Source organism: Pithys albifrons, chromosome 7 (genome assembly GCF_047495875.1).
Source record: "Pithys albifrons albifrons isolate INPA30051 chromosome 7, PitAlb_v1, whole genome shotgun sequence".
In the NCBI taxonomy this organism is placed as follows: domain Eukaryota; kingdom Metazoa; phylum Chordata; class Aves; order Passeriformes; family Thamnophilidae; genus Pithys; species Pithys albifrons.
This window is the reverse complement of record NC_092464.1, coordinates 30,640,260-30,653,483: the sequence shown is the minus strand read 5'-3', so window position 1 is coordinate 30,653,483 and position 13,224 is coordinate 30,640,260. Positions and strand designations below refer to the sequence as shown.

Below are 13,224 nucleotides of genomic sequence, written 5' to 3'. Positions count from 1 at the left end.
GCACAAGTTGTTTATGCATTGACATTTAAGCTATTGTGTGTCTTTATGTTAAGCGGAAAGAAAATGTCCTCCTTTTTTCTCTCTCTGTTTTAGAAGGCTTGTACTGCTACCGACTATCCTGTCAAATGCAATGAATGTGTTCCCCAGAAGCTTTCTAGAATAGACAAACTAGAGACAATGTGAAGACAGAGTAATAAATACTCTTTCTTTGCATATGCTGCCCTTTCCCTTCCTTTTACTTTGCCCTCCACTCTTGCTTGTGCCCTTAGAACCCAATATTTATCTAAATTTGGATTGAGATTGGGTTTTCAAATGAAATAATTTCCTGTGCCTCTCTACAGTTGTATCTTCCAATTGGCACTAATGATATCCATTGGATATCTTCCAATAGGCACTAATGAATTCTTCTGTGAAAGAAACCACTAGTCAACTTGTGTTAAAGAAGCATCTTGATTCTGAATTTGTGTCTGCATAAAAATGACCTTTCACTCAAAAGCTTCCTTGAAGAAATGATCTCAAATAATCTAGCAATGTTCTCCTTCCACATATTTTCCTTTACTTTGTTTTTTCATCTCAGTAGTCTGTCATCGTGGTGGACTGTGCAGAGCTTGCTCTTGAGCTGACTGGCTGCTCACCAGTTTGAATTCAGGAGCCACTTAACACTTAATAAACTCACCTTGTCAGCTACACTATCAAGTGAGCTGTGCTGAATCTTGTTCAGTGCTGGCTTCCTATCCCTGTTACAGAAAATGGGGGAAGTGTGTGAACTTAGGCTTGTCTAAAAGAATCCTTGATGGGCAGTGGTTTGAAATACGTCATACCAAGGAATGACTGGGAATATCGTGAATGCTAGTAGCTGTGGTAGAGTCTGCATAAAAAGCTTCTCTGTTTGCAGTAACTTCTCCAGAAGCTGGCAGAGTTGAGAAACTGTTAGCCTTTCCTCAGAGTTGCAGGACTTTATTCATTTACTTTCTTATTGGCTTGTTCTTGATTTCTGTATCTAGGTATTTCTAGTCATAAATAAATGAAGTCTGTTTTTAAGTCTGGGTAAATATGGTTTAGATACTGCTTCAAAACAGTATGCATAAAATGTTTTTGAGGCAACTGTTAGTGTTTAATTGTGAGACTTCTAAGTTTTAATTTGAATTCAGAACTTAATTTTGGTCACAGGAGTGGGTTTGACTCTTGTATGTTCTAGACAGTTACAGAGATATTTGTCAAGAAGAAATGTAGTTTACTTAGAGAATTCCAGCATTGGATTGGATTTTACTGTGAAAATGCTTTCTTATTTTTATACTGCAAAAGTTGATTTAGATCTCCATGACAGGCATCTCCAAGAGTTAATATAGATGACAACTTAGTAGCAAAACTTGCAGAAACATTGAACCATGAGGATCCAACACCTGAAATCTTTGATGACATTCAGAGAAAGGTATACTCTATTCATCCTGTATTTCATTGTAACTGTTAATGCTATAGGGTATTAAACAGCATTACAGAGATTGAAAAAGAAGGAACTCAGATACCTAATCCTCTGTTAACATTTTGCTGTTCCATAAAAATCACACTCTATAAATTGTCAACTTCTGCTTACTCATTTGTTAGCCTGTGGTTTTCAAAGCAATAGACAGAAAGAGTAGGTACCCTGTATGAAATTAACAAGGAATCACAATTTAGAATTATGGTACTTTTATTTGTTTATGCACCAATTTTAAGCAACATATACAGAGTAACTAAGAGGTACAGTTTTGGTTCAGTTTTAGCTCTGTTTTTTGGAGGTTGATATGATGGTCCCATATTAAATTCTGTATCTCTTTCCAGAAGTTAAGCTGCCGAGTGTAGTACTAAGAAGCAGCAAGTACTGAGGAACAAAAAGTGTATCACTCAAGTCTAACATCTGTATTTAAACAGGAGATGTGAATGCTTAATACTCTCATAGTAACTTCCATACCCAGTCTGGGAGGTTTTAATTTAGGTCATTAACTTAATGCTCTCATTCATGCTAAAAATTAGTGATATGAGTTGTAGAACTTAAAATCACACTGTTGTACTGGAGGCCCACATTTAAGACTAAAGAAAACATCTTGTGAAATCTGTATTGCTCAAAGTAGGCTACAAGGGCAATTTATACTAAAAAGCATAAATTTCTCGTGTTATAAAACAAATTAACTTCCTCAGACCTGCATGAGTTGATTTTTTTCATTCTTGATATATGATAGGACTTGAACTGTATTCCATATAAAAATCATCATTAAAATATTGTAGAGTTGACACGAATGTCCAAATATTATGAATTAATTTCAGCTATGTGTAGATACATGTGTATATACTATGTACTCTTTTTTTTATGTGATATGTTTAAATCTTTGTAAGTGGGGTTGTACTGTATTGGCTGAACTGGAAATTGTCAGGAAGGTAGCATATGGTGTCTTCCTGCCCATCCTTTCCCTCTTCTCCCCTCTCACCCTGCATGTTTGCAGATCTACCTTTATAATTTATCAAAAAAGAAGGACTCAGATAACTTGTCACAAAATGGATAAAGACCAAATATGTGTATAGTGCAATTGGAAGGGTTAAGAGGAGAGGATGGAAGCATTTACAACTGTTGTGCTACTTCCCTTCTCATGTGTGCATGTCTCACTAGTTAGATATTTTCTGAGACTGTGTTACACTTCTGGCACAATTAGCTCTCATAAATTTTTCCATTAAGAGGAAGCCAGAGAAACATATTAGTGTTTCTGAAGGTGGCATTTTTGTTTCAATAAGGTGTATGAGTTGATGCTGCGAGATGAAAGGTTCTACCCTTCATTCAAACAGAATGTGTTATATGTGCGGATGTTAGCTGAGCTGGATATGCTGAAGGATCCTAGTTTCAGAGGATCAGATGATGGTGAAGGAGGTGAGCTCTATATCTGTAAGGGCTGTTTCCTGAGGTCATTCTTTTCTCTGCTTTAAAATGAAAACAAGAAAATTATCCGCACTGGTTTTAAGAAATTAAATAGTTCCTGTGGTATCTCTGATATTTAAATTAGGATTTCTGTCTTGTGTTTTTGTGCATAAATTGTTTTGGGACTCAAATAGGGTTTTCTCCCTGGTAACTTTATTAATCTCTTAAATTTTTGTCAGGTGTCTGTAACAAGTGTGTTGCTAAAATAAATATGTGACTATTCCACCCTAATTTTTTTATTAAGAAATATTTAAGACTTTTCAATATGTGGGGTTGTTTTAATACATAACTATACTGTTCCTCTGGAAATAGAAACTGAAAGTGTGTAGGAGATGTGTCCCTTTAAAGCAAATAAAATCCGTGTTCTTGTTAACTGAAGTACAAATCCAATGGAAATAGTTTGAAGTACGAAACTAACTCCTTAATGGGGCAATGTCATATGGGGATATAAACTTAAAAAAATGTTACCTGGAGTATTTATTTAGTATCTATACCTTTATAAGCTTATATTTCTTTATATGTCTTTATTGGAAACTTGAAACACTTGTATGTTGGGTGCAACATTTTGCTCAGTACCACAATTGCCTTTATTTTCCATAATGTTTTATCCATGCATTTTTATTTATGTGTGGCCCTACAACAGGAAGAAGTCTTCTAACCGTTTTTTCCTTTTCTATTCCTCACTGCTCCCAGAATCTTTTAATGGGTCTCCTACTGGCAGCATAAATCTGGTAAGTGATTGGATTTTTTTGAAATTATTTTTTGTGTCTCCTCAAGAGTAGAGAAAGTTTAACTTATGTGCATTACAGGTTTTACTGCACTGCAGTTTAATTTCTGACAAAGTTCTTGAATCAAGTTGAAAGACGCAAGTTATTACTCTGTAAGATAAAATTGTCCCTTTTGTACTTTACAGTGTTTAATGAATTTTGCAGTGTTTCTCACAGAAACAGTTAGTTTATATAAAGCATACTTTCTTATCCCTGTTTGGTTTTCATAAATAGAGATCAATTTGGAGTTAGGAAATAATATGTGAAAACAAATCCTTTGAAACATAAATCTCAAAGGATTTAGTTCAAATAGAGTGTTAAATGAGGCATTTAATTAGATTTTTGTAGGGTTTTCTGTTTGTGGGGATTTTTGTTTTTTTTTGATTTGTGGGGTTTTTTGTCATTAGGACTTAATTTGGACATGTAAAAGTATCTGAAGTTTATTCCAAACATGAATCTTTGTTTTCTAATCTGTCAAATTTCAACTTTTGGTATTTTTCAAGTGATTCTTGATTGTGTCAGTTAGTCAGAACCTTTTTTTTCAATGTACTAAACCCAAAAATCATATTTAGTTAAAAAATAAAAAAAAATATGATTTATGTCCTCCCCTTGCTCTTACTTATTTCTTTAGACTATGTGTAACTCAGCCACAAGGTATGCAAGGTTCAGTTTTGCATATGAGAATATGTCTCCAAACCTTTATAAAGGTTTATGTAAAGGTTTATAATCTGCATGCCATTTCCTGGCTTATGTGATTCATAGGCCCTTACAGTTCATTCTTGGAAAATGCTGTAGCTCCTTAGGAGTTGCACTGCATTGATTAGATCCTGCTTACATGCAGAGGAATGAGTGTATTTTGTAAACAAGTAGACTTAACATTAATGTGAATGTATATCCATGTGGGGTTTGGTTCTTTGTGGGGTTTCATTTTTTGTGTTGTTTTTTTTTTTCTTTTTTGTTATGTGGGGTTTTTTTGGTGATTTCATTTAATTTAAACTGGAATTTTTTCCCCTACTATTTTCTTCTTGTTTATGTTTTGAAATGAAAAAAAAATAAAAACCCAAACCAAAAGGAGAGGTGGTTAACTGTTACAATTTGTGCAATTGCCTGGTTGAATGCAGATGAAGATGCAGTAGAAAAACATAATTTAGTCATATTTTTAATACATGTACATGCGGTTCTAGTAACATTTCACAAGAGAGTCTTTTGATTTACTAATCAGTTAAAATCTCTTAAGATTTTTCAAATCTCTCTTATGTACTGTTTTTGATAATGTTCTGACTTATGAGAGCAGTATTTTATGGATGGGGATTTCTCATAGGGTTATCTGGCTAGTGGCTCTCTGCCGCTTAGTTTCATGTGACTTTGCAATTTAAGCCAGAAAGTCTTAAAGCCTTTACCAAGCCATGTTGCAATACAAATAGGTATTTTCATGGGACACTTCAAAGTCTTGATTTTTGGTTTTGTTGTGAAAAGGGTATTTATAGAACACTACATTTATTAATTTTACAAAGAGTGAAGAACATTCTAGCAGAAATGCATAATAAATTTCTGTTTATGCAGAACCACTTTTGCTTTTCTGTGGTCCATATTGTTCAGGGTGTTCAGTGCTTTTACAGGTGTTTGAATACTGGTAGATTAGTTTTTCCTGGCTGAATTCCATGTCAAGAATAAATTTCAGTACACATAGTTTAGATCCCTTGTGTTAAGTCTGTTACACAAAGAAAAATAGACCTTGGAAAGGTTACTTCAAAGGTCAGGGAATTTCTGTTCTTGCAGTTAATGACAATGTATTAAACAAGATTGAGTTGTGATGTGATATTTTTTGGCTTTTAATTAACTTGTATTCCTGCGAATATACCTAATGGCAAAGATATTAGGTCATATTAAATGTCTGTTGTGTTATCTGTTTCAATCTTTTCATTTGCTTGTATGAATTGTTGCTGTAGAGTGCCTTGCCACAGCAGTTGAGTGTTTCCTTAAGTTTCTATTATAAAGTACATCACCTGCAGTTTATACTTTCACTGGAAAAATCTGGAAGAAAGACTCAAAACTATTTTGAGGAAAAGTTATTTTACAAAAATATCTTAATTTCTGCCTTTTAATTCAATGCATTAGTCTACTATATTAAACCAGTAGGACAAATTTTGGGGGTATAAAACCATTTTAAATATTTACAGACTCTTGCAGATTTCCTCTAAATGGATCCATAATGTGAGCTTCACATACTGCTTTTGCATTGAGAAAATAGGAGTTACACAGGTGTTACCTATCCAAGACCTTAAAGGGCAGAAATGACTGGGTTGAACTTCTGACACTCATTACCATAAGTCAGCTGAAGTCCATTCACTTACCATGAATAAAACTGAACTTCAGTTACAATGAAGAGAAGCAGAAAAACACAAATAATGATGCTTGTTAAAAAATTATAACAATACCTTAATTTCAGTATTCCGTAACAAACAAAATATTTGAGCAGTTGACAGTTACTTGTCTTCTTTTAGGACATCCCTTTCATGTAATTGATTATCAAATTCTAGAGCTTTCAGAATATCAAACACCCAAGCTTCCACAAATGCCTGCCATTCACCAGTCTCGGATGATATTCTGCTCCTAAATTTGGACACTGTAGTAAGGAGCAACACACCTTACAGGATCATTGCTGTCCAAGAGTGACTTGCTTGAGAATGGACTAGGTTGGAGAAAGTCTAGTCCGATGTCCAACAATGGCTGAAAGCAAGTGTAAAGATTGAAGGAACAGCCCACTTGTGGTGATACTTTACCAGAATACTGTCCATCGTCCAGTATCTTACAGATTTGGGAATTCTTGAAGTAAAGATGTCTGCTGTAAAAAATAATTTTGCTTGAATACATTTGTTCTACCATTCAACAGACAAGAACTTGGAGCACTGTAGCATGCAGTGGCAAAACAGATTTTCCAAACTCGCTTTTCTTTCCTCTACCTTTTCTTATTGTAGTACTTCAGTACTTTAAGTCTGCAACCTGTATAATAAAATTGCCCAAGAGACTCCTTAGTGTGTTACATGTTAAAGCATAGTTTGTGTCCAGACCCTTTTAACCCTGCCTTTTATTCAGTGTCCAGACCTTATAACAGAAATGTTATATATCTCACCTTCCATAGTGAATGCTAAGACAGAGGCTGATTGAGGTGATTGAGGCAGAGAAGAGCCATTCCTTGTAGAGAGCGGGAGGAGGAAAGAGTGGAGTATTAAGCTGGGATATCATGGAGGTGATAAAGATTCAAATGAAGAAGGGGCAAGAACAGTGTTTATAAATAATTTATGCTTTCAAAATGAACCTTTTTATTGTAATTACATAGATGGGTTTATGTTTAAGGAAACAGGAGTTTTAGAAACTGGATTGATGTAGGATGAGATTTTAGTTTGACACAGCTATGGCACTGCTAACCTGTAAGTCCCATTCTAGGTAACTTTTTGTGGCAAGTTGCTGTAAAACTGACTTGGTTAAAATGATAAAAAGATAACAGATAGCTATATTCTCTCTGAACATGTTTCTTTGGAGAATTTTTAGAACTTTGAGGAAAATAAATAAAGTATCTGGGATCTCTGTGTCTGTGAATTCTGCTTAAGCAGCTCCAACACTTTCTTAACCTGGTAATGTAAGATTCGGTTCACGTGGGTAGTGGCCCATCCTCTATTTCATTCTTGTGTATCCAAGGTTTTCACTTGAAGAGCTTTATTCTGTTAAATCTTAGTAGCCAGATGTATTAATTTTAAATAATAGCAAAGCTTCTTTTAAAGACCATTAGGCATTTTTTGATCTCAGTAATTACTGAATATGGAAACAGTGAATTAGCCAGCTAAGAATGTACCTGCTCATTTTTTACAACAGAAAACATTCCTAAGAAAAATTTTTGCTGCTTCTTTTTTTACATACAGCAGAGAAATTAAAACAGAATGGTATAAAGATAAAATGAAAATATCTCTTATATAACATCTGTATCTCCCCAGTTGTTTAGGAGGTTTTTTGTTTTCCCTAAGACTCAGTAATAACTATTTGTAGCCATACTTCCATTAGAATTGAGATATCAATCTAAAGTGGCAAATACGTTTGATCAAATATGAGTGGTCACAAAACTATATGTGCAAATGGCAAAGGAAACGAAGGGCCTTAGACTCTGTGAAAGAAAGGCTTTGGTAACCAGGTAGTACAAACACTTACTTGCCTTGTTATAGTGCATTAATTTATTAGAGTAGCGAACTGAAAGTTTGAAAATTAGATACACTAATCAAAACACATACCAAATGAGATGTATCTATGATCTTATTTTTTTTGCCTCTTTTTTCTTTCTCCCCTTTCTCCCCCACACTGCAGTCCTTAGATGACCTTTCAAATGTCCCTTCTGATGAGACAGTTCAGCTCCATGCATACATCTCTGATACTGGTAAGTGAAGCTGTTACAATGTCTGCTTACTTGTTTTCCACCATTTATTTTGAGTTTTGTAATATTACAGGCCCTTGAAATCCTAATCTTCTCATTTATTTTGACCTCATAAAACGTTTGAATTCATATTTTCCATGAAGTCTTTGTAAGGGAAATCTTTACAATATTTGTGCTGTAGGTTATAGACTCTATATTTGTCCTTAAAAAGTGATTTAGTTTTTGTTGTTTATGGTAGTAGTAGTAGTAGTAGTAGTACTACTACTGTCTCTGGAGAATCATCCATTAAATTTAATATTGAGTAGTATTTATTTTAGCAATTAAAGAAACTCTGATAGCCATCTCTTTCTTGTCACACAATTAAAATTCTTGACTGTTTACTTCTCTTGCTATAATATTTTACCCCTATTTTTTGTGTTTCCTTATTGATCTAACTTAATTTGAGGAAATTAATTCAGTCTTTATAGTGGTGGTGGCATTTTTGGTTACCTTTTAAAAAAATCTCAGATAATATTTGTAAATATTCTAAGCAAATGAGATTGCATTGGGTAATTAATTTGTGAATTTAACTTCAGATACTATCGTTGGTAGATTTTACTATTTGTGAGAACAATCTCGTCTTGAAGAATTTTTAGAGAGACGAGTTGAAGGAGCAAAGCAAAATAGGGTTTAATGGCCAAACTGCGCGCACAGGGTGCCTCACCACAGCGAAGTCGCCGGGGAGCACACCGGGGAGGGGGAGGTCACCCCCATTTATTTCCTTCACTCCACGCCCTCTTGCCTCCCTTCCAGGAGTCCATCCCTCCGTAGTCCATGTATGGTCCCGTGCACGCTGATTTGAGGTTACTCCATCACTTCACTTCTTCACTGCCTTCTTTGGGCAATTTCTTGCTGCGTCATCAACGCTGATTGGCCCATCCAGTCGCCCTATCAGGCCCTACCACCGTCCGCAGGCCCTGACAACAGCCCCCCTTGCTGAGGCTGCTGCCTCACAGACTGCCCGCCAAATTCGCCTGTCTAACCTGCATGTGGAGAAATCCCCCCCTTAAAGGGCCATTCCGCTTTTCCAAAAAGCAATTAACACAGAACCTTTTAATTCAACTGTTCAAATCAACTAAAACCCCTTCCTTCCACACCTCCCACAATGAACCCTCTCTTTTTATTTCTCACACTATTCAATAGGCTTTCACATCTATGCATTTATATAGCAGACACATGAGCTGTAAGTGAGAATTCAGCTACTTGAACTTGTAAACTGTTATTCTAATCTGGTCTGAGAGCTTTGTGCACTCCAAGTGTCATGGTAGTCAGTCCTCAGAGAAAGGGGAAAATTACTTGAAAGTTAAGAATCATGATTTTGCTTTTTTATTAAAATCGTATATGATACTTTTTTCAGAGTTAAAAGTTTCTTTTTACCTAAGAAAAAGAGGTAATCTTAGTACCATACAAATGGTAAAATTTATAATTTTGCTGGCAGCGTGCATTGGTAACTATCATCTTGACTCTGTGAATCCATAATGCTCCAGTTGAAATAGGGAATATGTCCAGGTTTTTTTGAACAGGAAATGCAAGTCCCTTCTTTGGCAGCAAGTGCACCTTGCATCTGTGAGCAGGCTCTTTTCCTTGGCCAATTACTGTGCTTTACTGAGTTTGTATGGTATATACAGACAGGATTATCTCCATGTGTTTCAGGACTCACATTGTTTTGTGTTGCAAAATAAATACTGATTAAGAGTATGACATAAGGGGCAGTGGAATAACTTCTTTCTTTTTCTGCCACTCCTGTCCTGAAGTGGTTCTCCTAAAGGTGCAGCTTAGCAGTGCCCCTGAGATGTGGTCTGATGGTTGCATGGCCAAGTGGTCAATGTGAATGTAGAGGTTACAGCTTGTGCAGCGTTTCTGAGCCTGGGCTTTCCTGGCTCCATCCTCTGGTCAGCCTTGGCAGCTGCTCTTGACATCCTGCTCTTTCCTCTTGGGGTTCAGCACTCAATATTCTTCTAGCGGGTAGATGGCAAAAAGATGTTCTGTGTCCATGATGCACCTTTCTAGTGTATAATTCTTGTGTTGTCAGCAGCTGCCACTATCCTTTAGGTGCTCCCTGGCTGCTTAGACTTAATCATCAGACTTCAGAGAGGTCAAGACTGGAAGCACCACAGAGGATGGAACTGATGATTTGTCAGAAAAAGTGTATTGTTTTGGAGCTTGGCTGCATTGAAAAGTTCACAGACCTTGATTACAAAGTATTTTCCTCTAGCCATGAGGCAATTATAGGTACTGGGTATTGGTTCAATACTTAGAGATACAACATGTTGCCAATTTAAAATATGTGCAGTGTAAACAATATTAGTTCTAGATTATTCTCTAGACTAAATTAAAGGTAAGGAAACAAACCATAGTGGGAAAAATCTGTGATGATGGAATGTCCAAGAGGACTTAAATGAAGAACAAAAAGATGCTTGTGTCTATTTCAGGTAGCTCTCTGTGTCTTTTTCATTTACAAAATAACTTTTCCATAAAATATGTGTGTACACACAGAGAATATATTATATATGTGTGTACACATACGTGTCTGTGTATATAGCTTGTGTTGACTAAAATAGTGTGGGGAGTATTTTTTATCGTAGAGTTAATAACAAACTGCTGATGCTAATAACAAAACTGAAGGCTGCAGCTTGCTATAATTGTATTTATAGATTATTTTGATGGGCAGACTTTTGCAATATGATTAGAATACTTTGCAGACTGGAATTTCTTCTGGTTCCACAATTGTCTTTTACCCCCATCCTGACTTCATCAGGCTAAAATATTTTTTAAAATATTTATTCACTATTTTAAAGTTGATTTTTATTTGTTTGTTTTGCATGTCAGTGAAACATGTCTAACTTTAAAGTTGCTTAATCTCTGTTCACAATTACATAGTAAGTTTTTGGAGGGTATCATTTATACAGTATTTTGGATAAGGGATAGCTTCCTTGTCTGCCTGCATGTCCATTTTTATCTTTCAAGTCTGTCATTCCAGACATTTCTTCACTTCACATTTGTGTCCTTTCGTCTTCCTTCTTTCTGTTTGTTCCTTTTTTTTTTTTTTGTTTTTAAAACTGCTAGTCTATGCTGACTCTGACCCATATGCTGTGGCAGGAGTGTGTAATGACCATGGCAAGACATACGCACTGTATGCCATCACAGTCCATCGGCGAAATCCGAACAGCGAAGAGATGTGGAAGACATATCGACGCTACAGTGACTTCCATGACTTTCATATGAGGATCACTGAGCAGGTCATTAATCTCATAAAAATCTTTATAGGTGCACATTCCTGTCATTTAGTAACTATATAATTGCTCTATGAAAAGGAAATGAAACTTAGAAAGTTCCACCCCTCTCCCCCTCCTGCTTAATTTTACTTTAAGATGTTTGAATGAAAGTGCTATTGGTCTCAAACTGTCGTGTATTAGTTATATTTGTCACACAGATGAAGAAATAAAAAATGAGCTTGGGAAATAGGTATTTAGGTTTTCAGTGAAGTGTTAAGAATTGGTGGGGTCTCAAAAGGGTATAGCTTGGTAGCACTTCAGTATACTGCTAGATAGTCTGCCTTTTACTGCTGTACTTTTATTGTCAGTCTCTTAATCCTTCTAAAATGTGAGAAGGAAGAGAGTTGTAATTTACCAGCTGGTACAAAGTAGAACCTGCTGATATGGAAAAATGAGGAAAATAGTGCTTTTAAAAGGAGGCTGAAGTGCTTTTAAGCCTTTGGAGAAGTCAGATTTGACTGCATAACCTTTGAACTAGTCAGAAGCGTCAGTTTGTATCCCTTTACTCTGTTATTAATAAAGAGGAATAGAGAACAAATTCTGTGCAGGTAGGTTAGGATTTAAAAGTAATAGCAGTAATAAAAATGGAAAAGGCTTTATTGATAAAGCAAATGTGTTTAATATTTGGATTAATGGTAAAAGAAGTCTGACCTTCCTTTGAATTTCGGATGGTCTTTGTGTTCTGACAGTAAATTTAAAATACCAATTTTTACACTCCTTCAAGCTGATTTTTTTTTTAATTTATTCACTGTTTTGAATGGATCTTATAATGAGTTAATGTTTTGCTGATATGAGGCAGTCATTTAAAGCTAACCTAACTGTAAATGACTAGGAATAAAGGCAAAAGCAAAAATGTTAATGTCAGAGCTCTACATTGCTTGTTGCTAAATCTGATCTCTTTGAATTTATGGAAAATAGGAACGTTATCCTGGAACACTAAGATTGCGAAGAGTAAACAAACTTCTGTGTTTCGCTGTAGCATCTCAGATACTCCCAACAGTTTTGCTTAGTCTTGACAATAACATAGACATTCTTACTGTCTTGTGGACTTGTCTGAGTCATTTTTATTGACATGTTAAGGGTAAAGGTTAGAATCATTAATTTAAAATTAATAGGAAGGGTAGGGATTGTGTATGATTTTAGAGAAAATAGGTAGTTGATCCAAAACGGAATTAAAGTTTGCTGTGTAGAGTATCTGAGGGTTTTTTCCTTAAAGTACTGAATAGATTCACATCAGTGGCTTTAGTCAGTTGTTAATAAATATTATTTGAAGTAGGTACCTGTACTTAAAATAGAGGCTGTTAATTGCTTACGTTGCTTCTGCTTAGATACAAGTGTGCAAATAAAAACTAGACCGTATTCTGATCAGTTATTTTCCTGCATGGCCTACTTGCAAGGGAATGGGATTTGCAAAGTTAGAAAGAGTTATTTTTTGGTGCTTCCTACAGACCATAAATTTTATATGAGCTTTGTGACCTTACAAAGCTTCATGATGCAAGAAGAGATCTTGCAGGAACTGAATGGAATCCATCTCATTAAATCTGTAATTTTGTGGTCTTTTCTTGAGGGAATAGGATGCAGTCTGGTTCCAGGTTATTTTTTAAAGCCTAGATACTATATGTTTCCTTCTTTACTGCCTTAAGAATATTGTTTATTAATTACAGGAAATGTGGATATGCGGATAGTCCTGATTCTTCAAGCTTTGTTCTTGTCACTTCATTTCTGTGCATCGTACCAAATATATTTGCCTTCTTAAGTGTTAGGGCATCTTCT

The 13,224-nt window shown here is 35.5% G+C and overlaps 1 protein-coding gene across 4 annotated transcripts in view; it reads left to right on the top strand.

Annotated features, from left to right (window-relative positions):
* Window positions 1–13,224, top strand: part of SNX13 (sorting nexin 13) — a 66,230-nt gene that overhangs the window by 39,339 nt on the left and 13,667 nt on the right. For 2 of the 4 annotated variants that reach the window (XM_071560855.1, XM_071560852.1), the window contains 5 exons: window positions 1,328–1,432; window positions 2,767–2,899; window positions 3,641–3,678; window positions 8,071–8,140; window positions 11,243–11,415. In XM_071560855.1, the coding sequence (XP_071416956.1) occupies window positions 1,328–1,432; window positions 2,767–2,899; window positions 3,641–3,678; window positions 8,071–8,140; window positions 11,243–11,415 (519 nt within the window). The remainder of the gene's footprint in view (window positions 1–1,327; window positions 1,433–2,766; window positions 2,900–3,640; window positions 3,679–8,070; window positions 8,141–11,242; window positions 11,416–13,224) is intronic. The other 2 variants (XM_071560854.1, XM_071560853.1) reach the window with 2 other exon arrangements.